The sequence below is a fragment of the Balaenoptera borealis genome (genome assembly GCF_965194805.1).
Source record: "Balaenoptera borealis genome assembly, chromosome: 12".
NCBI classification, from domain to species: domain Eukaryota; kingdom Metazoa; phylum Chordata; class Mammalia; order Artiodactyla; family Balaenopteridae; genus Balaenoptera; species Balaenoptera borealis.
Window position 1 is genome coordinate 36,352,266 of NC_138869.1, and position 26,836 is coordinate 36,379,101.

At 41.8% G+C, this 26,836-nt stretch overlaps 1 protein-coding gene and 1 pseudogene across 4 annotated transcripts in view; both read left to right on the forward strand.

The window, feature by feature from the left end:
* Positions 1 to 26,836, forward strand: part of ARHGEF3 (Rho guanine nucleotide exchange factor 3) — a 307,479-nt gene that overhangs the window by 142,959 nt on the left and 137,684 nt on the right. For all 3 annotated transcript variants that reach the window (XM_082344797.1, XM_082344798.1, XM_082344796.1), the window contains one exon: positions 24,511 to 24,573. In XM_082344797.1, the coding sequence (XP_082200923.1) occupies positions 24,511 to 24,573 (63 nt within the window). The remainder of the gene's footprint in view (positions 1 to 24,510; positions 24,574 to 26,836) is intronic.
* LOC309606920 (oxysterol-binding protein-related protein 9 pseudogene) lies at positions 4,247 to 9,993 on the forward strand (annotated as a pseudogene). Its single transcript has one exon. The product of its transcript is annotated as an oxysterol-binding protein-related protein 9 pseudogene (transcript).

Sequence of the window (26,836 nt, forward strand, 5' to 3'; positions counted from 1 at the left end):
AGCCAAGGGGCCAGGTCAAGCCAAGGGGTGGAAGGTGGGTTAGGGTCGGTGCAGGGGAGGAATTTGTTCCCGCAGAGTCCTGGAAATCTTATTTGGAGCCATTCTTCTATTCTTAGTTTTGAAGGCACTTTGTTCTCTGGTGCATTGTTTTAACAGCCACCAGGAAATCAGGCCCTGCTTGGGGTCAGCGATGCCACTGGTTCCTGCCTGTGGCCGCCCAGGTGGGACGTGTACTGGTTTGTTTCAGGGCTGATTGTTCGTCATCAAGATCATTGCCGCCCTTTCTCCTTTTGTTGCCCACCCTGTCTGCATGGGGCAGGGAAGGGCTAGGAGGAAAAAGAGATTCCAATGAGTCTGTTTTTCTTTATAGCAATAGTAACTACACTTATTTCTGTGTAAAAGGAAAAATGCTAAAATCCAGGTCTTAACAGGGCACTGTGCCCTCTGGAGCAGCATTGTCCAATGGAAACAGAATGTGAGACACATGTGTAAATTTAAATTTCCTAATAGCCACATTAAAGGAGGTAAAAAGAAACAGGTGAAATTAATTTAATGATTTATTTAACCCAGTATATCAAAATATTAGCATTTCAACATATAATCAACATAAAAATTATTATGGAGACATTTTACATTCTTTTTTTCATACTAAGTCTTTGAAATCCAGTGTTTATTATCTACTTAGAGCACATCTCACTTCAGATTAGCCACATTTCACGTGCTCAGTACCCACGTGTGTGCTCATGGTAGCCATTGGACAGTGCAGGTCTAGAGCAGCACCGTCCAGTAGAACTTTTTACAGTGATACTAATGTTTTGTATCTGCACTGTCTCACACAGAGGCCACTAGCCACAGATGGGTGTTGAGCACTTCACATGAGGCTAGTGCTGAGGAGCTGAGTTTTAAATGTTATTTAATTTTAATTAATTAAAATTTAAATTTAAACAGCCACATGTATCTTGTGGCTACCATACTGGATAGCATAACTCTAGAGATTTGATCTTGTTAGAGAAATATAAATTTAAACTTAACCAAGGTATCATTTTTCATCTACCACATTGACGGAGATTAAAAAGTTGGATAACACTGCTTGGCAAGGGTAATAGGACCTCTCATGCATGGCAGTGGGAGTATAAATTAGAACAGTCTTTATAGAGGACAATTTGACAATGTTTATCAAACTTACAAATATACGTTCCCTTGGAAACAGCAGTTTCACTCCTGGATATTAATGTCACAGAGTCTCTCACATGTGTAGATTGATTTCTGTAGAAGGATATTTGCTGCAGCAAAAGATTGGAAACCACATACGTATCCAGTTAATGGGGGGACTGAATAAATAAGCTATAGTACATTTTAAAAATGTAATTTGCAACTATTGAAAAAATGAGGCCAATTTTAATTTGATGTCCAAGCTATAATGTTAAGCAAGTGTAGAGCAGTGCATATAGTATGATGCCATTTGCATAAAAGAAATGACTAGCCTATTTATGTCTAGAGCAGCTCTGGAAAAATGTAGAAGGAACCAATCACAATGGTTGCCTCCTGGGAGAGGAAGGGATGGATGTGGGAAAGAAGTCTACTTATTATTGTACGGCATACCCTTTTGGAATTTAATCCAATGCACTTCAATTACTTATTCAAAAAATAAGTATTTAAAACACAAAAAAGTAAACTCCAAGGGAAGGGTGAATCAGAGAAGGCTTCCTAGAGGAGGTGACCTTTGGTCGGGGTTACAAGAGATACACAGGAGTCTTAGCAGGAGGAAAGCTGAGGCTCAGAGGCACGAACAAGCAGAACAGGACAGGCATGCGTGTGTACCTGGAGGTGGGTAGAGTACCAGTATATAAAGTAGAGCAGTAAGGGAGTTTGGACAGACACGAGACTGGCTAAATGGGAAGGGTTTTTGCGCAGAATTCGGACTTAACTCTATGAGCCATAGGCAGCCATTCACGCTTTGAGGGAAGCGGGAAATGACATGATTGTGTTTGTGTGAAAGACAACTTTTGGCAGAATGTAGGGCGATTTAAAACAGTGGTTCTAAAGTGTGATCCAAGGAGTTCCTGAGACCTAGAAAGTACTAACTACGTAACTACAGAACAGATTTTCTTCGTATGCGTCAACCAAAATAACACACCACAACAGGTTCGTTACAGAAGCAGATATGTGAATCCAGCTGTCTTCTGTGCAGCCAGCCATTAAAGAGAGTTATAAAAGTATGAAGCAGTGCTGCTTTTCTCCCTACGTTTTCTGTTTTGGAAAATATAGTTAATTTTCATTAAAATTTGATAATTAGATTAAGAAGTAATAATACACTCATTACTTTTTAAAAGAAAGAAATTTTTTAATTCTTAATTTTATTTTCTAATAGTGCAAATATTGATATAACCAACATAAACAAAAGCTCTTGGGGCCCTCAATAGTTTTTAAAAGTATAAAGGGGTCCTGAGACCAAAAATTTTGAGAACCACTAGTCTAGAAGCAAGGAGGCCCGGTGTGCTTATAATTCTGGTTGGATCAAAATAAACTATAGGGAAACAAATGCAGCTATCCAAACATGAGTCAGGTAGGAGGCATGAACTAGCAGCGTTGGAGCTGATGTGTGTTTTGTATATCCACGTGCAACGTAGTGGTCTGGGCAGGTATGTGTGAGAGGAGGAGCCTGATTGATGGATGGGTTTTGACTGATGGAAATGTTGGTGCATGTCCTATACTCCATCTACGTACTAAAAGATATTCCTGTTAATGTCCAGTCCTTTGCTGTTATAAACATCCTGAGCATCCCTCAAGTACAGGCCTCTAAGTGCCCACCACCTGCAAGAATTACGCTAGACTATGTCCTTAAAAGTGGGATGCTGGGCAGGAAAACATGCCTATCCTCAGCTTGACTGGAAGCTGTCAAGTTACTCTCCAGTCTGTAACTCTCCCTGTAGCCTTGGATGAGAATCCTCATTTCTCCAACCCTTAGTATTGTCAGGCTTTTAATTTTGCCAATCTGATGGATGGATGTGAAATGGCATCTTGTTGTTTTAACCGCACACACACACACACACACACACACACACACACACGTCTTCTTGATCCACTCATCCACTGATGGGCACTTAGGTTGTTTCTATATCTTGGCTGTTGTAAATAATCGGGCATTAGCCTTGAGTCCTCAAAAGATATTCAGGGAAGGTGCCTTTGTCCACTCATTCAGCACACATTGGTGGATCACCTTCTTTGTGTAGTGCACTGGGCTATGCTGGAATCTGGACACAGACATTGTGTTTCAAAAACATAATTTACAGCTAGGATTATTGTCATCTGTGACTTTGAGGCAAAAACAGAATATCATATTTATTTCTAGAAAGTGTTTCCCAATCTGTGCCATTCTCATTCCCCCCGCCCCTTACCCAACAATCTCCTTGGCTACGTGTTGTCATACACGCATACGATGTTAGAAGGAAACTTTGGAGGTCACCTGGTCCAATGCCCTCATCTTACAGATAACGAAACTGAGATCCAGAGCAGGAATGTGAAATGCCTAAGGTCATACAGTTAGTTCGTGACCTTAAAAAATAAGTAACCACTGGGTAATTGTTCTCTATATTGCTACTTATGCATCAGATAAGAGAGTAACGACACTTGTGACCTGGCAACTTCTGATGAAAATTTATAAAGCAGACCTATAAATTGTGCACATTGTAAGAAAGCTAGAAAATATATACAAATATAAGTTTTAAAAACTACTTAGGTTTAAACTTTCTTTTCTTCACAGAAGCATTTTGTGTTTGTGGTGAAGGTGTCTAGACATTTTCAACATAGAGGGTTTTTTAATTCCTCATTTGAGTGATTTTCATCATCAAAATATTTTTTATAATATACCCTAAAGTGGGCATCACTTGGTCCTAATGATATGTAGCATAAATTTGAGAGCCAGGACAGTGGCAACAGAGGGGTGAAACCTCCCACGCAGCTGACCAGGAAACAGATCCAGCAGGCCTCACTTCCCGGTCACTCCCCAAAGCTTAGCCTCCACCCCTCCCCTCCCAAAAAGGGGAAGGAAGAAGGTTCAGAAAAGATAATGTGCCCATCCTTTAACAAAGCTTGGCTAACTCTTTGGATCCCCCAAGTGCTCCTGTTTCCTGTGGCTAAAGTTAGACCTGTTAGATACGAATTTCATTTTTAATCCATGACTGGGCAGACGGAGGGCTACAGATCTTCTCCAGAAAGGACGGGCATGTGTTGGGGGTGGGTGGGTGGGGTAGGAGTCTCTTTTTTCACTCATTCCAGGGAAGAGGGCAACAGAGTGTCACTTTTTCTGTACTTGTCAGGAGCAGCAAGATCGTGGGCCAGTTACTTTGTGTGACAGTTATGAGAGGGAGTTTCCACAAAGAAAGTGTTTCCTAAACCTCACTCATTTATGAATCATCTTTTACCATAGCCCTTAACATTGTAAAACACTTAATAGTTTTCTACAGACCGACAGTTTTTCCCTTATAGTTATCTTTAATGGAAAGGTTATATTGTTATAATATAAAACCAGTGTGCTGGCCCAAATTTGAATATAAGTATTAAGATAAATAGATACCCACAAAACAGAGTAACTACATTCTAGCTAGATGCTGTTGCCCGAGTCTCTTTGCACCCTGGAGAGAGAGAAAGATTGAGGTTGGTAAGCACTGGGTGGGTGTTAAAGGTGAGGTAGCCCCAGTCTGATGGACTGAGAATGGACAGTGAATTGAAAACATGATAACTTTCCTACGTGATCTGCTGCTGGGTAAAGCCTGTCAGAGCAGACTCTCCCAGTGCCCCACTCATATTGCCTAGGCTCACTCCAGAAATCACCTCCAGAGTCCCCTAGACCCATTTATGACTTCCTGTGGCCTTCAACTTGCAGGGGTTTCCAGCCAAGGGGGTTAACATCCCGAGGGGCCCCTCCCCATCAGTGAGAGGCAGGAGTTGGTGGATTAAATACTTCCACCTCCCCACCCCTTAGTGGAAAATTATGAGGTGTGTCTTACACAGTCTCTCAGGGGGGCCCCAGTGGGTTTTACTCCGGCTGCCCACAGCTGTAACCTGGTGGCTTTACAGCTTTTTGTGGCCTCCCTCCTTTTGCTACCTCACTTTCCCACTCCCCACCAGTTCTTCCTGGGGATCACCTCCCACGTAAACAGCTTATACCTAAATCTTTACCCAGGATCTGCTTTGGGGGGAGCCCAAACCAAGGCAGCTGGTAAGCATACTGCCTAAAATGATCTTACAAATCACAAGGTACCAGACTGATCCTTTGGGAAACAGTACCCCAAGGTATATATCCAAATGGTGTAAAGCAACATCACTTTTCTTTCTTTAAAGTTCAAAAATATATTGAAATTCTTGGTGTTCAGCTCTCTCTGACATTTTCCCTAACATATTGGTGATACTCTGTTCTGATGAGTAACATCGTTTTCCATTTTTGCTGTTCCCCTTTCAATATGGTATTACAATTTGCTAACAAACTTAGTGTTTCCAAATTTGCCTGTGAATTTAATTTACTGTGTGGCACTTGTCAGTTGTTTGTCAGTCTGAGCTATCCAGTGAGTGGAGCGGCACAGTCTGTGGCTACTGAAAGTAAGTGTTTGTTGATGCATCAGTGATGAGCCCAGGCTAAAATGCAGCAGGCAAGTATTGCCAGACTCAGAGAGCCACTTTCTGGCAAACCTTTTACAATATCCTGAGGAGAGCCAGGGCTTTAAAATTAGGGAGATTAAAAAAGTACTTCAGCAAGATGAAGTTTCTGTTTTGGCATGAGTCTTATTGGCAGGTTGAAGGCAGGACTGAAGTTCTAATGGGGAAAGTACTTCTTATCTTCAGGGTTGGGCCCGTGCCAGGGAGGTCCTGTCCTGTGAAACCTATCAATAGATTGTTCAGAGAGTGGTGAAGTCCAGGGTGAGATATATCCCACAAGAAGTCAGAAGCATCTTTAATTGGCATGGGATCAAGAAATTCAAGAGGAAGGCAGGAAGAGGGCCACCTTCATGGACAGAGCTCTGCACTCAGCAGGGCTCCACTATGTGGGCACATAATGTCCAATAAATATTTGTTTAATATTTGAACAAATCAATGCTTGGTAGTCAAACTTGCTTTGGGTTTTTAGGGATGGTGGCCTCAGAATGAGTATTCATCACAGAAGAGCCCCTATACATTCTTTCCTTCCCAAGACCGACTACGTAATTTGCAGGGGCCAGTGAAAAATGAAAATTCAGGTCCCTTGTTAAAAAAGTTAAGAATTTCAAGATGGTGACCGCAAAGCTTTATACTCTATGTGCCCACATAATGGAATGCGCTAGAAGTACCACAGTAAGTGAACTTGATCGGGTTTCCTCATTCATTGAACTTAGCTTGAGGGAGGAGACAGACGGTAACCAAGTTATCACACAAGTAAAGGGTAACATTTTAATAGGGTCAGTACAACAAAGAGGAGGCACATGAGGCTGAGAGGCCATAACGGGGAGATTTAATCTGGTTTGGAGCTATCTTGGATGTCAGGCTGATGTCTGAAGGATGAGGAGGAGTTGGCTGAGAGAAAAAGGGGAGGAAAGAGGATTCCAGGCAGAGGAAACATGGGGAAAGAGGAATTGGGATTATGGGAGGATGGAGCGCAGAGCAAAGGGAATGAGGTTAGAGACGAGAAGTAGACCAGGCATCAGCCCGGTGATCCGGCGGAGGGGGGAGAAGAGGGGGCGCCCGGAAGCAGCCCTCGGCTCCCTCCCCTGGAGGCACAGAGGGTGGGGGCCTTGGCTTGACGGCTACTTGCGGAGGTTTGGATTCAGGATTTGTTCCTGGTGTCCAAGACTTTGGTAAGAAACTTACAGAGGCTGATGCTTACCTACAAATCTTGATAGAACAGTTAAAGCTTTTTGATGACAAACTTCAAAACTGCAAAGGTGATGAACAGAGAAAGAAAATTGGAACTCTCAAAGAGACAGCAAATAGCATGGTAGAATCAATTAAACACTGCATTGTGTTGCTGCAGATCACTAAAAGTACTATTAATCCTATGGATGCAATATATCAACCTAGTCCCTTGGAACCTGTGATCAACACAATGCCCTCCCAGACTGTCTTACCTCCAGAACCCACTCAGTTGTGTAAGTCAGAGCAGAGCGTCCATCTTCTCTACCAGTTGGACCTGTATTAGCTACTACCTTGGGACATCATCAGACTCCAACACCAAATAGTACAGGCACTGGGCACTCACCACCTAGTAGCAGTCTGACTTCTCCAAGCCATGCCAACTTGTCTCCAAACACAGTCCTGGAGTTCTCTTATTCTAGCAGTGAAGATGAATTCCATAATGCGGTTGAATTCCATCAGAGTGGCTCATCCCCACAGCACTTAATAGATTCCTCTGGTTCTGCCTCAGTCTTGATACACAGCAGCTCAGGAAATAGTCTAAAGCACCCAGATACCACGGAATCACTTAATTCTTCCATGTCCAATGGAACAAGTGATGCTGACCTTTTCTATTCACATGATGATAGAGATGATGAAGGGGAGGCAGGGTTGGTGGAAGAGCACAAGAGTGTTATCATGTATCTGTTGTCACAGGTTAGGCTTGGAATGGATCTTATTACTAAGGTAGTTCTTCCAACATTTACTCTTGAAAGAAGATCTCTTTTAGAAATGTATGCAGACTTTTTTGCACATCCGGACCTGTTTGTGACTATTAGTGACCAGAAGGATGCCAGAGACTGAATGGTTCAGGTTGTAAAATGGTACCTCTCAGCCTTTCACGCAGGAAGGAAAGGATCAGTTGCCAAAAAGCCATACAACCCCATTCTGGGCGAGATCTTTCAGAGTCACTGGACATTACCAATGATACTGAAGAGAATGTGGAGCTAGTTTCAGAAGGACCAATTCCCTGGGTTTCCAAGAATAGCATAACATTCGTGGCTGAGCAGGTTTCCCATCATCCACCAGTTTCAGCCTTTTATGCTGAGTGTTTTAACAAGAAGATACAATTCAATGCTCATATCTGGACCAAATCACAATTCCTTGGGATGTCAATTGGGGTGCACAACATAGGACAGGGCTGTGTCTCACGTCTAGACCCTGATGAACGTTACAGTCTCACCTTCCCCGATGGTTATGGGAGGTCTATCCTTACAGTCCCCTGGGTGGAACTAGGTGGAGAATGCAATATTAATTGTTCCAAAACTGGCTAAAGTGCCAATATCGTCTTCCACACTAAACCTTTCTGTGGGGGCAAGAAACACAGAATTACTGCTGAGATTTTTTCTCCAAATGACAAGAAGTCTTTCTGCTCAATTGAAGGGGAACGGAATGGTGTACTGTATGCAAAATACTCAACAGGGGAAAATGTAGTTTTTATAGATACCAAGAAGTTGCCTGTAATCAAGAAGGAAGTGAGGAAGTTGGAAGACAGAATGAGTACGAATCCCACTGCCTTTGGAAGGATGTCACTTTCAACTTAAAAATCAGAGACATTGATGCAGCAAATGAAGCTAAGCATAGACTTGAAGAAAGACAAAGAGCAGAGCCCGAGAAAGGAAGGAAAAGGAAATTCAATGGGAGACAAGGTTATTTCATGAAGATGGAGAATGCAGGGTTTATGATGAACCATTACTGAAACGTCTTGGTGCTGCCAAGCATTATGTTGGGAAATGCAAAGTTTGCTCCTGGTGACCAGGGCAGGAGGCATAATGAAGTAACAGACTTCCTTTGGAAGAACCTATTCACTCCCTTCTTATTGCAGTGGTTCCTGTCTCAGGGATACTGGACTTTCTGATGCAGATGAACAATTGAAGTGAGAAAAGCTTCCCTTTTTCCTGTTCTGTGGCAGTTACAATGTTGACTTGGGTCTTGAGAAAAACTTCAGGTTTTAAAAACAAGATGTCTGCTCCTTTTCCAAATCCCATGTTATAAATCCTAGTCTCAAACTCTGCACTCTAGTATTGCTGTTGAAATATACAACATCTGTTTCCTAGTTCATATAATCTTTGGTTCTCTCTCTCTCTATATATTCACATATATACATGTATATAATATAGGTGATGCCAGATTTTTCATAAATACGCCATCTACTGTAAATATTGGTTCCTCTGAGTTGTTTTAGAAATTTTAGCGCAACGTATTAAAATCACGTGTTAGGAAATTTCGTGGTCTCACCTACAATAACTTTAATTTTGGAATTGAACTATATTAAATTGTATCTAACTCTGGACTACAGTTTAATTATACTCAGTGCTTCTTAAGGCTTCATAAAGTAATTTTTCCAACCTTTAAAAAAAAAAGTAGACCAGACCTGACTTTGCACAGGGTCTTAAGGACACTAACAAGTCTTGAGAAATTCGGGACCGTGTTCATGACTAACAATAACACAAAGATGAGTAAAATTATTCACCCTTAATTTCTCTTCAAATAAACTGAGAAAGGAAATTGCCTCATTACAGTTCTCATCCTTATTAATAGAAGATGATGTTTTTCCACATAAACAATCATGTTCATGGACGCTGGCCAATCAGAACAGGCACCACGTATGGAACCAGCACACATCCATGAGCATTGGCCAATCAGAACAGGCATTAGGGACTGTGTGTGGAAAGAGAGAACTTGAACCTTTAATGATGAGGGGTCTTTAGGAGCTCTAACTCCCCATCTATCCCCATCTTTGCTTGGTTGGCTCCATCCCATCACTTAGGTGTCATCTCAAATGTTCCTCCTCTGAGAAGCTTCCCTGACCTCTCTCTCCAGTAGTTTCACCCCTCCCCACCTTTCATAGGCTTTCATATTACCCTGGTCTACTTTCTTCATAACACTTAGTACACCCTAAAACTAGCTTTTTTATTTGCTTATTGTTTTATCGTCTCTGTCCCCTCTGAGGGCAGGGACCATATCTCTTTTGTTAACCAATGTATCTACAGCAGCTTGCACAGTGCCTGGCACCTAATAGGTACTCCATAAAATATTTGTTGAATGAATGAAACTATAGAGTGAAATTCATTCATCTGAGTCTCTTGTTGTTCCTGGGTTATTTATTTATTTATGCATGCATGCTGCTCCGGGTCTCAGTTGTGGCATGCAGGATCTTTAGCTGCGGCATGAGAACTCTTAGTGGCAGCACGCATGCGGGATCTAGTCCTCCGACCAGGGATCGAACCCAGGCCCCCTGAGTTGGGAGCATGGAGTCTTAGCCACTGGACCACCAGGGAAGTCCCTGGATTTCTATTGCCAAGAAATGAGAAATATTGTGGGTCCCAGAATCAAAAATGGAATTTTATGGATGGCACATCTTGGTGTTTTAGTCTTTCTGAAAAGAAATTCTACAGCTTTATATTCTCTATTTTGGGTTCATTTGTTCATGTGTGTCAGTCAACAAACATTTGTTGAGCTTTTTCTGTGTGCTGGATTAGGCCTTAGAAATGCCCAGGAAAGTTCTGGACATGAAAGAATTCTACTCTTAGTAAAACACTGATTTCCTGGGAAATGGATTAAATGCTGTATGAATATGCTTTGATTCTGCAAAATCCAGATCTCAGTTTCAGACCTCAGGATAAAAGTGATTGGGATGGGCTTTGAAGCAAAAATTCAGGATTAGAAAATTTAGCACAAAGTCCTTTCCCCCTCCCTGCAGCCCACTTGTGGCTTATCACAAGTTTTGCTTTTTTACTCAAAACTTGACAGGACATGATAGTGCTGCTGAAGGAAGGATTCCCTGAATACCTGCATGTCCCTGGTGTTTGGCGGCCCTTTACCTCTCTCCTATAATTTGGGGTTGTGATGAGGCCCTCCTCCACTTTCAGAGACAGCTGCAGAAGGAAAATGTCCCTCTAATCACAGGTGACATCTTTCCAGACACCACATCAGAAATGGTAACTGACTTACACGTTATTGTTCTGACAGCTTCTCTGCAGACTATTGCCAGGAGCATTTTCTCAAGTTAGTCAAGACTAGTCTGAAAACTGGTGGCCTCCTTTGTGCTAATGAACTCTAGTTGGACAAGGAGAGAGGTCCAGTCCTTCCAGAGGCCACATTCTGAGGAACTACATTAAGATACATTGTTGGCATATTCAGGTACATTGTTTTGAGGGGAGGGGTATTACCTATTACACAGTTATTTTCCTTTTAGCTGTTTCTTTCTACTGAGAGAAACATCTTTAAAAATAAAGAGCCTCTTGTGAGAATTTCCAGTTTTGTTTGGAAGAGAGCTATTTTGATCAAATAAGCCTTAAATTATATTCTTCTCAGGCCTAAGGAATTGTGTCCCAGCTAATACCCAACCAAGTTCTGCTGAAGTGCCTGGACAGACTCACTCCCTTGTAGGATCACAGAGCCTGCAGGCACCAAGGGTTAGCAGATCCTGCAGAGCTGAGCCCTGAGGGCCTAAGGCCCCCTGGAGTTGGGCAATGGGTGGGTATCAGATGCCCTGAAGAGGAATGAGTGTTTATGGGCTTGTCTTTTTCTTGAGGAGCAGTGAGAGTGTGGAGCTTATTTGTGAACTTATTTTACTTTTGGCAACTTAGTATTATTTCAAACTTACAGAAAAGTTGCAAGTCTAAAATAAGATACTTCTGAATACTCTTTACCCACCGGTTCACTGATTGTTTACATTTGCTTTCTCTGTATCTCTCTCTGTGTATCAGTCTCTAGATAGATAGATAGATAGATAGATATGGATAGTTAAAGATAGATAGAGATATAGAATATATATATTTAACATATAAATGTAAATTATTTTTCTTCCTATTTGAGAATGAATTGCAGACATTACACCCCTTTAGCCCCAAATACTTCAGTGTAAGAACAAGAGCATCCTCACACAGTATAATTATCAGAAGGAGAAAATTTAACGTTGACAAAATATATTAACTCCTCCACCATTCTTTTTTTTTAAATTTATTTATTTTATTTATTTTATTTTTGGCTGTGTTGGGTCTTCGTTGCTGCATGTGGGCTTTCTCTAGTTACGGCAAGCAGGGGCTACTCTTCGTTGCGGTGCGCGGGCTTCTCATTGCGGTGGCTTCTCTTTGTTGCAGAGCACGGGCTCTAGGCACGCAGGCCTAGTAGTAGTTGTGGCGCTTGGGCTCAGTAGTTGTGGCTTGCGGGCTGTAGAGCGCAGGCTCAGTAGTTGTGGCACACAGGCTTAGTTGCTCTGCGGCACGTGGGATCTTCCTGGACCAGGGCACGAACCCGTGTCCCCTATGTTGGCAGGCAGATTCTTAACCACTGCACCATGAGGGAAGCCCCCACCATTCATTTTTAAAGTTTGCCAACTGTCACAATAATGTATTTTATAGCTGTTGTTATTCCTGGTCTAGAGTCCAATTCAGGATCATGCATTGCATTTATTGTCACATATTCTTTTGTCTCCTTTAATCTGGAACAGTTCCCCAGGCCTTTTTGGTGTTTCTTGATTTTGACAGTTTTGAAGAGTAGAAACCGGTTAGGTTGTACAGTTTCCCTCAATGTGGGTTTATTAGATGTTTCTCCATGACTATCTTTGGATTATGCATTTTAAAAAAATATCTGGAGTGATGGAAGAATACTTTTTTTAAGCTGTGCATTTTTCACAGGAATATGACAGAAGTGATATGGTGTCTTCCTCTGTGTATCACATCAGAGGATACACGGTATCAGTTTGTACCAGTATTGGTGACATTAGCTTTGGTTACTTAGTTCAGGCGGCATTTTCGAAATTTCTCTATTGTAAAGTTACAATTCTTCCCTTTTTAAATTACAAGTAAATTGAAACAGTGGAAGAGTCCTATCCCTCATGAAATGTTAACCCACTAGTTTAGCATCCATCGTTGATTTTTTAACTCCATCATCCCGTCTATGTTTATTAGTGTTCTATACAGAAGAGGTGTCCCTTCACCATTTATTTATTCATTTATTTAAATCATATATATTATATTTATTTATTTATATTATGGGGTCATGGATCTCTGTTTTGGCTAGTGAGAGCCCTATAAGCTGGTGCCTCATCCATCATTCTTAGAGTACTTCATTACTCTTGATACATAAACATGTTCCAGGCTCATCTTGTATTTTCCCTACCCCAGCCCTAAAATCAGCCTTTTCTCCAAAGAGCTCTGGGTCCTTTTAGTGGAGAATGGTACTTAGAAACCAAGATCTGGGCACTGGGTGTGTTCATTGCTACTAGGGTGTCATTGCACAAATATGTGTGTATGTGTAACCATGAATTCATTCTGATGCCTCCAATTCCAATCTACCTATATGCATCTATTTTAAAAAACTTTAGGTTTGCCTTCTTTCTTTAGTACAGAGACATAAAGAAGGAAATAACAGCCACTAAATAAAAAGGCAGTTGTCCCAGTACCTAGATAGCCTATAATGGGTGTGTATGTGTGTGTGTATGTGTGTATATATATATATTATATATATATATATATATATATATATATATATATATATATATATATATATACACACATACACACACATGCTTAGGGTATATAAGTATATGATAGCACCAAATAAAAAGTGATAGTCTCCTTCCTCCTACCCCAGGCTCTGTCTCCAATGAACACTACATGCGCTTCCTTACAGAAAGAAATTTGATTCGTATAATCGGGATGTATGTATGTATATGTAAATAGGTAGATATAGATATGTATGTATTTTCCTATTCTAATTTTAAGAATTTGACACAGTAGGAAACATGCTGTGCATACAATTTTATTATTATTATTATTATTATTATTATTATTATTACTATTACTCAATATATCCTGGAGGACCTTCCATACATTTTGTAGCTCTACACTATTCTTTCTAATTGCATAGTATTTCATATTATATGGATGGACCATAGTTTTGTTTAACCAGTTTCTTTTGGTGGACATTTTGTTTCCAGTATTTTGCTACTTATGAACAGTGCTACAGTAAACATCCTTGTGTGTGGATCTTGGTGAAAGTATATCCATGACTATCCCACCATTATTCCTACCAACTATTTTACTGATAGATATTGTCAGAGTATCTTCCAGAAAGTTTTCTTTGGTTATATAACCTAATCCTTCTGCCTGCAGTATCTAGGGACAGGTTAAATGATGATGACATTCTGCCTTGACACTTCTAAGGCTCTTGATTACAAGTCTCCAGCAGTACGGATGTTCCCACCCAGTCAAGGAGATCAAAAAAATGCAAACCAACCTTCCATCTTAAAACTCTAATTAAATCCCTATTTAAATTGTTGTTTCTCACCTTAATTTAAAATTTGCAGGTCTAATCTCTCCATGCAAGGATGAACCTCACCTGGTGAATAGAGATACAAAAAAGTAACACTGTGAAAATGGTTCTGCTCCTGTTAGCCCTGAGGGCTTGTGCTTAAAGCATTTGGTCTCTGATTAGTAACCAAATGACAAAAGCCTCCTATTAGTCTTGTTGAGACTCCTTTCTGCTGGAGGAGTGTGTGGATAGACTGTGAAGGGAAGCCTGGAGAAGTAGAAGCTGTGACTCTCTCTGGCTTCCTGGACTCTTCCCAACCTCTGATCAGAGAGGAAGCAGACTCAGCCCTTTCTGTGTCTTTCACAAGGGACAGTCAATGTGAAGGTCATTCAACTTTAAATTTCTTCCCAGCCTTATCTTTAAACACTCATGTAAATTGACATTACATTCTTGTTAAAATATACAAATAATGGCTTGCATGGCTTCCCACAAAGTCAAGTTGACGGACCATTTTTATTCTGTGGCTTTACCTGCCTCCTAGTACACTGCTAGTTTTAGAAGCACAAAGCCACGTTCAGCTTGTCTTAGGTTCAGTGCCCTAGAAGCAGACCCGGATACAAGTGTGAGTAGTTTATTTGGGAGGTGATCCCCAGAAGCACTGGTGAGGGAGTGGGCAAGAGAAACAGGGAAGGGAAGGAAGCCACTACAGCGTGTGATCATGAACAGGTTAGCTCTGTGGGCAACTGGGGCTCAATCCTGCTGAGGACTTCTAGGAGACTGTGTGGCAGCGATTCTCAAACTTTGCTGCACAATAGACTCACCTGGGGAGCTTCTGGAACTCCTGTTGTTCAGAATCCCTGGATAGCGGAAGTCAGGACCCCGGAGCATTTTAAACTCCCCTGGTGATTCCAATGCATAGTCAAGGCTGAGAGACTGTACCTCCGAGTTGTCCCCTCCAGCTTTAGGAAGCTGGGGTGTTGCCCTACCAACTCCAGTTCATCACGGGTTGAGGGCTGCTCCTGGTGATACTAACACCCAAGCATTTCTGGCCTGTAGAAAGCCGAAACATGCCAGAGAATGGTGACTGCTCAGGGGATGTGGGCCAGCAGTATCAGCTACACAATTAGCTGGATATGATATCAAATCCTGGCTTTGTTCACCCACTCACAGAGCAGTTTTAATCAAGTCATTTAAACTGTTTAAGCCTCAGTTTCCTCGTGTGTAATAACTTCTTTGTCCAAGCTGTAAGGATTAGGTATAATATACGGAAAGCACTCAGCATACAGTGGATTCTTAATAGATGGTTGTTTTAAACCCAGCAAGGGGAAGGAGGGAGGGAAGGAAGGGACTCCTTCAGGCAGCCAGAATATGCCATAAAGAAACTGAGCTTTAGCAACTCAGGTTGTGAGTTCTAGTCTGGTTAGACAACACCAACTAGTTCTACCAGGGAATCTTTTTTTTATTTAAAGGAATGTTCTGATCAGTTGTCAGGATTTACAGAGTGGCTTAGCAGGTGCAGTCCATTTCTCCAGCGTGTTCCACCTCTGCTTTGTGTGGCAAGTTGCCCCCAGGAGTAGATGATCCAGAGACCAGTGGCCGAAGGGAAGCCTTTCTCTTCCTGTGGATGAATGCCTGCCTGCTAGTATTTGGGGTGCTGCTCAGGAATGCATGGGGTGCTGTGGCTGCTAAGGCATTACCAGCACTGGGGTCTCTCTAGATAGGAAAAGGCAGGAACCCAGCCAAACCTGAGTGAAGCACTAAGAACTCTCCTTGTAAAATCAGGTTCCCGATATTATCATGGGCAATAAACACATTTGAACCTGAATTGTACAGTTGGACCATCTAAGTTGTTTGGTTACATGGAGTAATTCCTTAGAAATTAAGCAATTATTTGGACATTCCCTAAACTATATGGGTAATATTTTTGTTGATAAGGGCCTCAGACAGTTCCGTATGGAAATAATTTTAATAAATAAGAGTTCATTATGCTGGTAAAAATAAGTAAATTAGCAAATAAAGGAGGGCCAGGGAAGCACCAGTGATAATAGTGTGTTATGAACCAAGGATTGTGATTAATCCAGTTCAGTGCACCTGAGATTGGAAGAAAACAATGTAAAATAATTAATGGTAATTATTAGAAGGCTTAAAAAAAAAGTGCTCTGTTTAATTAGATTTTGTGCTTCTTGTCAAATTCCATTGTTGAAAACCTTTGTGAAGATGAGCCCCCTTTCCCACTTTAGATGAGTGCCCATAATGGAGTTTTTCTGGAGCAATCATTCTGGAAAATATACTTGCCAGTGCTCTGCCCTGGATAGACAAGTTTTCTGTCTTCTCTCCTGCTCCTCTGGCCTTGAGTGTTGTAGAGGGAAAAGTGGTTTGTAAATGTTAGTGGGATGAGAGTGAATCTGGCTGCTGTTGATTTCAGGGCTGGTGTTGGCACTGGCAGGCCGGCTGGGTCCCCCGGCCTCTCATTTGCCTGGTTGAGCATCTTTTCCTTCCCATGGGAGAGAGAGACCTTTCCTTGGCCAAGGTGACCTCATCTCTGCTTCCCAACAAGCTAAAGGCCAGGTGTTCTGTGGCCAAAAGCAATCATTGGGGCTTTTCCTGATTTGCCAAAATCAAGTTAATGGGTACACTTTTATACATTATAGGAATTTTCTCCATGTTTTTTTCCCTCTGGTGCCTGCTCTCACTTGCCATTACTGCTGTTATTGCTGCTACTACTAGTGATAGCTAGTACTGAGATGTTACTGTGTGCCAGGCATTGTGATCTATTTAACTCTCGCGATAACCTTAGTTATTTTATAGACAAGGAAACTGAGGTTCAGAGAGGCGAAGTGATGTGCTTAAGTTTCTCTAACAAATAAGTGGCATGACGAGGACGTGAACCCACAAATATAACCTTAGAGCCCACCTAGCATCTTTAAACCACAGTTAAAGGCATCTGAGCACAAAATTGCATATTATGTTAGTTAAGATTTATTTACCAGCAGCTCAGAGAGCACCATGATTTCCAGGTTTTCTACCCTGTAAGCACATCGAAGAGTCTAGAAAAAAGAATCATGGTTCCTGGATGCTGGAAAAGGGAGGCTATTTTAAAACTAAGGTATTAAAAATGGAGTAGGGGGTCCCTCTCAATTCTCTTACTCAGTCCTGAAGCTGAGACAGAGGAGAGATGAAATGTGGATCCTCTCCCTGCTCGAGCATGAGTTTAGTGAGTCAAGTTCCAGCTAAGGGCAAGTACAAGAACACAAAATCCTTTTGCTAATGTCTCCCTAAAGAAGGTGCAGATGAAAGGCCTCATCAAAGCCTCTGAAACCACCAAAGCTGTTTGCCAGCAAAGAGATAAATCAGAAAGGTTTGAGATCTGGTTTGAATTTAATAATTACAAATGACTAATCAGGGGCCATTTGCTGTCAAGTCAGGAGCTGCACTCTCTCCATCAGTGCATTTTTGCTGCTCTGGTCACTTGGTTATTAAATAGAAAAGCCCTGTGATTAAATCACAGGGCTGTTCCGACACTAATCAATTCAATCTCAGCCATTTAAAATTAAGTCAGGCCTTGCACTTGCCCTGTCTTTGTTTCAGAAGTGGGAACAACACACTGCAAACGTGACTGAAGGTATCCAGAGAGCATCCATTTATAACCCTGTGTGATGTGGGTAGCTAGAGGAGGGTCAGGCTGCATCCCAAGTCTCTTATCCATCATCCTGAAGGATCCCCCATCTCTAGTACCACCACCCCCCTTGCCTGCCTCTCAACGTAACTACAAAGCAGCAATGACAATAGTAGTAATAGTAATTATGGTAATAACCACGGTAGCAATAATAATTATCATTATTTTATCTCTTGCCATATGCCCGGCCCTGTTCTAAATATTTTTCCTGCTTTAATCCTTCAAATAACCCTATGATGAAGAAATCAAAGTTTACAGAAATATTTTATAGACACTTAGATATCTCACACACCTGGAACCTGCCTGGCCTGTAGTAGATCCTAGATAAATAGTTGTTGAGTGAATAAAGGGATAGAGAGCAACTTGCCCAAGGTCACACCAAGGAGAAATGATCGAGCTGGATTCTGAACTCAGGTCTGTCTCATTTAAGCTCTTTATTTCTTTGAGGTATGTAGTAAATGCCTTGTGAGCCTTTTTATATTGCTGTAAGACACACATTGTTTTAAATAAATATTTAAATTTATTTTATACTATTTATTATATTAATTTAAGTAAAACACACTTTGTTTTTAAACAATATTAAAAAAGAATTAGCACTGGATGGCAGGAGGATCAGTGGTTTGGGAAGCAGGCTGGCGTAGAGAAAACTTCCCTCTCCAGCATTTACTGATTTTGTGACCTTGAGCAAGTCGCTAAAGCTTTCCTAGGCTTCAGTGTTCTCTGTACAAATGAACACCACCATGCTTAGGCTGGGCTAAGGAGAAGCTGAAAAGGAACCATCCTTTAAACAGTGAGCACAGTGCTTGACTCACAGCAGACACCCAGTTCCAGCATCTACTTCCCTCCACCTGTATACTGGAAGGTGATTCTCCTTTGATTCTAAGACTCAAAACTTCAAAGGATCCCAAGATTTGGGTCTAGAGGGAATGGAACCTGAGCCTAGTAGGAATAAGGATAGGTTTGGACCCAGGGCCAGCTCTTCTGCAAATCCATCAGCTGAGGACAGGTAGGGTCATTTCTCCTTGCAGAGAACCTTACCCAGAAGCACAGAAAAAGTAATTGTTCCCGGACCATTTACTAATGAGATTTATTTATTTATTTATTTATTTTTAAATTTAATTTTTTATTTTTGGCTGCATAGGCTCTTCGTTGCTGCTCACGGGCTTTCTCTAGTTGCAGCGAGCCAGGGCTACTCTTTGTTGCGGTGCGCGGGCTTCTCATTGCCGTGGCTTCTCTTGTTGCGGAGCACGGGCTTCAGTAGTTGTGGCTCATGGGCTCTAGAGCACAGGCTCAGTAGTTGTGGTGTGCGGGCTTAGTTGCTTCGCGGCATGTGGGATCTTCCCGAACCAGGGATCGGACCCATGTCCCCTGCATTGGCAAGCGGATTCTTAACCACTGCGCCACCAGGGAAGCCCCACTGATGAGATTTAGATGTCTGCCTTACGCTGTCAGAAGGTAGGCAAGCCTGAAAGGAGATAGTCATAGAGTGGCCTGGAGAACAATGATGCATTGTGAAAGTGGATGGTGTCACCAGTAATGAGTCTCAGACAGAGTCCACCTCATCCATCCAGAGATACCTGTATCTCCATCAGAACTCATATCCACATATACAGAAGACTTGGCCCTGTTGCAAATTAACAAAGAGCCTCCTGGTTGTCTTTTGATCCAAGAAGCATGAGAAGGTTTTTCCAGCACCTAAGCACTTCTAAAAAGTGTCTCCATCAAATATGAAACCCACGGGGCTAAGGAATCCAATGGTACACTCACACCCTTTGTTCCCATACATTCCCCTCTGTAACTGCCTTTCCTCCCTGCCTCAGATAGGTGTTCAGACAAAGGGTTCAGGTGCCCGTTAAGCTCATTTATGGTTAGGTTCAGCAGGCTGTTTCATTTCGGTTGAGGTATTATCAGTCCTGGATTCCTTGCTCCTGAAGCACGGAGGCCAAGTGCTCGTGCTGTTTGCTGTTCAGGGCGGTGCATGGATGCTGCCTGGTCATGGGTGTGCCTCACCCTTGAACAGACGCTCCTTCTCATAGGAGGAGTGGGAATCACCAGTAGCCCACTTGGACCAATGTCTGAACAGCTGTATTTTTTTTTTTAACGTGTCTACATATTTTAAGGAAAATAAATTCCCCTGCTGGTGAGGAAAAACTCTCTTATTTGAAAAGCAAAAATCGTAGCTTGAACTTGTATGTTTTGAGTCTCCAAGGAAATTTGAGGTTGAAGAATTTCAGCCTTCAGTGATCTTTGCTTTTGAGGTTTTGATTTAATTTTGGCAGCCAGGTGGTTAGCGGAAGGGGAGGGTGTCACCTCAAGAACACTGGCCTCCTTTATTTATTCTTTTTTTAGTCACTCATTCAGAAATTATTCATTGACCTACTGCTCAGCACTGGGCACTGGGGTTTAAAGTTATGTGCCCAAATCAGAGAGCCCAGACTACAGCACAGTCACTGAGCTCACCCAAGGCGCTTTGTTTTTCATGGTTGAAAGGGGAGTAGACTGTGCATTCGCTTCAGTAAATTTGACAAGAATAACATGGTGGGTCTGTGGGTCTTCAAATAGGCTGAGAACCCGTGAAACCAAGTGTGTAAATGCAGGTGTTTCACACACAGTGTCCTTCCTGTCTAGGAACTCCCCCAGGTCATCTGTCCATGGCTTCTGATGTACAGAGGAAGGGCTGTGCTGGGCTGGCAGAATGGGTGCCTCTTTGGTTCCCTCCATTCCTTCTACCTGTGCCCCCCCTCCCTGAAGTTGGGTAATTGGTAAGGAAGACAAGCTTCTCAAAGGGAGCAGGGCCAAGGGCATCAACAACAGCAACAACAACAAATATCAAGAAATGCTCTTCTGGGGGAGTTGGCTAGGTACCAGGTACTGTACTGGGTTCTGGGAATGTGACCATGACAGACTGTATCCTGCCTTCATGTGCTTACATCTCATGAGAAGGTCAACCAAAAACCAGAAAACAAAAAATTAAAGTATCTCTGTAAAGCGGGTCTCCCCTGCTAGTCTCTGTCTCAGCATATTATCTGACTCATTCACAGCAGAGATCACAATCTGTAATTATTTTGTTTTCTTTTTATTCCCAATTAGAGGGCAGGGAGCATGCCTGGCTCATTCACTGCTGGATCCCGGGACCCAGAGCAGGGCCCTGCACATCAGAAGTGCTCGGTGAACATAGAGCAAATGAGCAAAAACTAAGTGACACTGTGAAATGTTTGCTTGAGCCCAAAGTTTAAACTTCAGACTCTTCTGTGTTGCTGGCCATGATCAGTCACCACCCGATGTAATGGGAATTGAAAAGAAAATCCACTTTGATAATCCATGCAGATTATATTTTATAAAATATGTGGGTTTCGGGCTTCCCTGGTGGTGCAGTGGTTGAGAACCTGCCTGCTAATGCAGGGGACATGGGTTCGAGCCCTGGTCTGGGAAGATCCCACATGCCGCGGAGCAGCTAGGCCCGTGAGCCACAATTGCTGAGCCTGCGCATCTGGAGCCTGTGCTCCGCAACAAGAGAGGCCGCGATAATGAGAGGCCCGCGCACCGCGATGAAGAGTGGCCCCCACTTGCCGCAGCTAGAGAAAGCCCTCGCACAGAAATGAAGACCCAATACAGCCATAAATAAATAAATAAATAAATAAACCCAAAGTTAAAAAAAAAAAAAAAAAGACTTAAGAGAGATAATGGACTGAAAAGTACCTTCAAAAAAAAAGTATAAAGCTCTCTTCAGGTAACATCATTTAAAAAAAAAAAACAAAAAACCCTTTCTGCCATTGGATTGTCAGTCCCCCTCAAACTAAAATTAAAAAAAAAAAAAAAAATGTGGGTTTCTTAAGGAGATCATTCTATCCCAGATTAACTGGCAGTGGTTTAATTTAAAAGGCCACTAGAGGACTTTTGTCTTCTGGATTTGACACTTGGGGTGCCTAGAAACATCTGGGGTTAGTGCTTAGGAGGCTGCATTCAAGCCCTGGGTGATGTATTGAGTTGGTCTCAAGAGGGCTGAGTGCCCGTGAGGGAAAGAGCCTCTCTTAATATCCCCTTTCCTTCACCAGCGTGGACCTCTTGGGGTAACAGGCTACTATTAACATGTCATGTTGACAAAATCATTGAGTGCTCAAAATGGAATTGTAGCATCATAAAATTCCATAATCTGACAATACCAGGTAGCGGTTTTCATCTTTGTAGCTTACAGTTTGGGTAATACGTAATGGGAACCACCATTTATTGTGCCCCTACTATGTGCCAGCCCTCATTCCAGGTGCCATATACACATCATCTATGATCCTCAGGACAGCTGGACCTGGTGGGCATTATTTCCACTTTACAGGTAACATCCCAGAGCCTCTGCCCTCTCATGGAATTTTCCAAGATTCCAGGTATAATTCTGGAGTCTCTCAAGGCAAGGGAATCCAGACTCAGGAAAGGGCACAGGTTATCCCGGGCGGCAGGTCACCAACGCAGCTGTTCCCCACTTTTCTACCCCAGCACATGTTACTAATTGATGGCAGCCTTCTCTCATTTGCTATGCTGTGGAATCCTTCTCAGTAGAGCACTCCAGGCACATGCTACCAGACATTCCGGATGGCAAATGAGTTGTACCCTATTTGCCAAGCATGCTTTAAATGGTGTGTGTGTGTGTGTGTGTGTGTGTGTGTGTGTGTGTGTAAAGGGTTTTGCCCTAGGAATTAGAATCCTGGATTCAGAGTGTTACACTGGAGCCATGTAACTTAGAACAGATTGCTTATCTCTTCTGACTTCAGTTTATTTATCCATAGAATGGGAACTATCCCTTGCCATACATGCCTCCAAAAGTCACCATATAAATACAAGCCAGTGACTTGGCTTCAAAGACACACAGTGCCGATTTTAATTGTAACTGGATGATAAGTCAGTATGGGTCATGTCCCTACACAAACATGAAGCATCCTCAAAAATGGCAAGCGGCTATCAGCATCTTCTCAAGACTCCCCCCAGAGCCCCTGAGCAGAGTATTTGACTCCCTAAAAATCACGTGGTGAACTTTGTTAATGAAGATTCTTGGACACTGTCTCAGAATGGTTAATTGAGGATCCTGGCTCCTGGCATTGGATCTCTAAACTCTTACACTGCTCAAGTGGAATAATATATAGGATCTAGCATTCCATACTCTGGATAGAGCCATGTTCACCTTTGGGATTTTAAATATCTATGTAGCTGATGACAGAAAAAGAGGGGCCCCCAATCTCCTCCACATCTGTGTCTGACAAACTCTTATTCATCCTTCAGACCTATTCAAATGCCTTCTCCTCTGAGAAGATATCCCCAGATTCCACTAAGGCCAAACTAATTACTCCCTCACTGTGCTTCCAGAGTCCTCCAACCCACATTCTGAGCACCTACTATGTACCAGGCACTCTGCTAAGTTCTAAAATGCATTACTGTATTTACTCCTCCCCCTTAGAGAATAAAAGCTAATGTTATCACTTCCACCTTAGAGTTGAGAAAGGGTGACTCAGACAAGTGAAGTGACTTTCCCTAGGACAACTGGATCTTACTGCATTATAATCACATCAGAGTCTGTGTCTCCTACTTGAATATGAGTTCCTTAACTGTGGAAGTTGCTGATCTTGGCATTCCTGGGAGCAAACACAGGATTTAGCACATAACAGATGCTCAACTAATTTTTGTTGATGTGAAGAAACAATAGAACAATTATAATGAGACAGACAAGGACAACTCTGGTTGCTTTCCGGTCTCTGCCTGTGTTCACACTCATCATCTAATAGAGGAGGAAGAGGAGGAGATGGTGGACTTCTTTGGGGGTTGAAGACTCCAGATATCTCTGGACTCCACTGTAACCTCCTACCAGTGATTCTGGTCCTTTGGTAGCTTTCTGCCAAGTAGAATCAGGAGACTTAGCAAGTCACAAATTAGGGACTCGAGAAATACTTGCCTGATTGATTAAGCTGGGGATATAGAAGAGAGGTAAATGTATCTTTGAAGAGCTTTATTGTGTCTGTGGATGGAGTTTCTTTTCTTTTTATAAAGAGGATAATGTATTTTCCATACCCAACCTCATTGACTTCCTTGGTCATAAGTTCATTTCAAATATAATTTTCTTCAGTTCAGATAATGACTTTTCTGAATCCTGGTGTTTATGGCTAGAACATAGGAAGGTTGGAGAAGATGTCTGAGGTTCTTTCCAGCGTTCTGGTTCTGTGATTACATCAGCACCCTGGGCGATTAGAACAAATTTAAATTACCCAAGTACAAAGCAGCTCTAAAAATGGAATATCTTTAAGTGAATTAGATTTTCTTTCCAGTCTAATCTCTTCTTCCAAGTTAAAGAAATCTGAACTTTGTGTCTAAATTTCTAAGCCTTGATGTACAGAGACATTTAGAAAAAAAAAGGAAATTTAAAGAGAAACAAACATAGTAGTAGCATGAATAAGAACAATAATGCAAACCAATTATCCTAGAGCTTAATAGTTTCCCATAATTCCTTAGACTTTCTTAGAACTATTCATTTACATAACTTGGTTAAAGGTTTTGCATAACATGGTAGAAATGATAAGGATTACATGTGCTATTTGATGGTATTTTTTTCTTTCCTTAATCAAAGCCATAATCCTTGTTTACATTTGAACTTTGTTTTATCGTTTGTTTCACAGCGAAAACGGAAGCAGAGCGCCCAGGATGAAGATGCCGTTAGCCTTTGTAGTCTTGATATAAGTGTAAGTACAGTCCTTCCTGTGTCTCTGCCATGAGAATACTTTTCACCTCTGAATGTATTTGTTAATATGCTGTGTGCTTTAAGTGGGCTTCCAGGATCCAACTGTGGAAGTTGCAACCTGGGAGGAAACTCTCTTTAAAAAAACATTTCATTTTACTGGAGAAAGCTGTGTTGCCAACTTAAACTTCAAAGCCAAGCTGTTTATTGCCTATGTCTTTTCTCTCATAAAATGAATTGTGAAGTCAGTACATCTGTGTAGAATCTAGATAAATGCTGCTGTGCCATGTTAGAGGCTTAGTCCAGAAGATGGACCAGATGTTTGTCCCCTTTGGGGGAAGTTGGCAGGTTGGCCCAATTCAGGCAGCTGGTGGCTCAAAGGCCAGAAGAAGTCTCTAGCAACATGGCTGAGGGAGTGGCTTTGGATTCAACAGCTCTGAGTTTGAATCAAGATTCTATACTTAACAATTGTGTGACCCCTATCCTCACCTCTATTTCCTCATCTGGAGAAGACTTAACCTAACAGGATTGTTGTGAGGATCAAACAAAACAATAAAAGTGAGACTACCAAGCACATTGCCTGGTACATACTAGGCACCCACCAAATGTTAACCTCATTGTGTTTTCCTTTAAAAGCAGAAGTTTGCAAGAGATGTTTAAGTGACCTGGTAGTTGTGTGCTAGTGATGATTGAGGTTAAAAGCTTTCTTGGATTTTTCAGGCCCACATCCTTGGATGCTTAATTTTAGTAGCTTTCTTTGCATGGCCTCCTTGTCTCCCTACTGACACGATTGAGAAGCCTACCTGGGCTTCTGATGCCCCCATCATCCAGGGGCTGGGGGAACCCTCCCTAGGCTCCCCATGTCTATTCATCTTTCACACTCCCTTGAAGTTTAATCGTTGTGCACAGTGGATCCATCTAACATTAGGCCCTGGTCTTTCTCCTCTACAGAGGCCACAAAAGTCATTGTTGTGAGATGAGGCTTCTATGCTAAGAATTAAGAACTGGGTCGTTGTCCTGGCTTTGCCTATAACTAATGATGTAACCTTGGAAGTCACTTCCTCTCTCTGGGCCTCATCTGTTAAAAAGATAGATTTGAGATCAAGTCTTCTAAAACCATTGAGAAAATTTGAAACTTCATGGAACACAGATTATTGGGTTCTCATCTGATGACATTTATTTACCAATATAACAGTGCTGTCTTAGTTATTTTTAATTGTGGCAGAGTTTTCTGTGATGCAGACAGCCATCATGGAGTGAGCCTGAGCTAGCATTAATGTACTTGCACATCTTTATTTTACCATATGGTGTTTGTTCCAGTCTTTAGGCCGTCAGGTTGATGGAGTTGGACCAGTTATTAGGTTGCCATGGTAACAGGACAAAAAAGATGATGGTCTTCTGGGTTTTACTTTACTCACTGAATGTTTTATTGTTGACAAGTGAAGTCTTTGGAACTTCCCTTATTGGCAACAACTTTTTGGTGTTTGAATGTTTTCAATTTTGTGGCAATTATTAGAGTCATTGATGTTCAGAATATATAGAGCCCTTAGCCATCATGTTGTCCAATCCCCTCACTTTGAAAATGAAGAAGTAGAAGCCCAGAGAGGTGTAGTGATTTAATAAGATCTTAATCTAGGTCATTTCTAAGATCATGCCTATTATAGATTTTTCCTCAACTATGTTTATTTTTTAGGAAAACATGTCTCTAGAAGCTTTATTCAAAGAACCACTAAACTCTCTTATATGAAAGGATTATTTGCAACCACTTGTTGTGATATGGTTTTTGTGCTGATTGGCATCCATGACCTTGCCTTCTCATCAAAGTCATCTAAGCTCATGTAATGAATAATTTGATGTCTTTTCTCCTTATGTAGCTGCAGAAGGTATTTCTCTCTCTCTTTTTCTCTCCCTCTCTCTTTTTCTCTCCCTCTCTCTGTCCTTCTCTCTCTCTCTCTCTCTCTCTCTAACCATCTCATATCATGTTTTGTCACAATTAAGAAACTTTTATGGAAAAGAAGTCTGCTTTTGTGCTCAAGGAGTCAGCTATGGCCAAACTCCTTTCTGATTTGCCTGACATTTTTCCTGAATCTTGGCAAATAGATTCCAGAACCGGGGCAGAGTTTCCTCCAAATATTGTCACATAGTATTATAATCATTATAAGACTTAGAAGAATCCTAGAAGTTGTTGGAGGACATGAAAAATGGTGTTTTGCAGTTTTACTGACAATCCAAGCTGTGTGGAGATGACAGGATGTGTGACATATCCA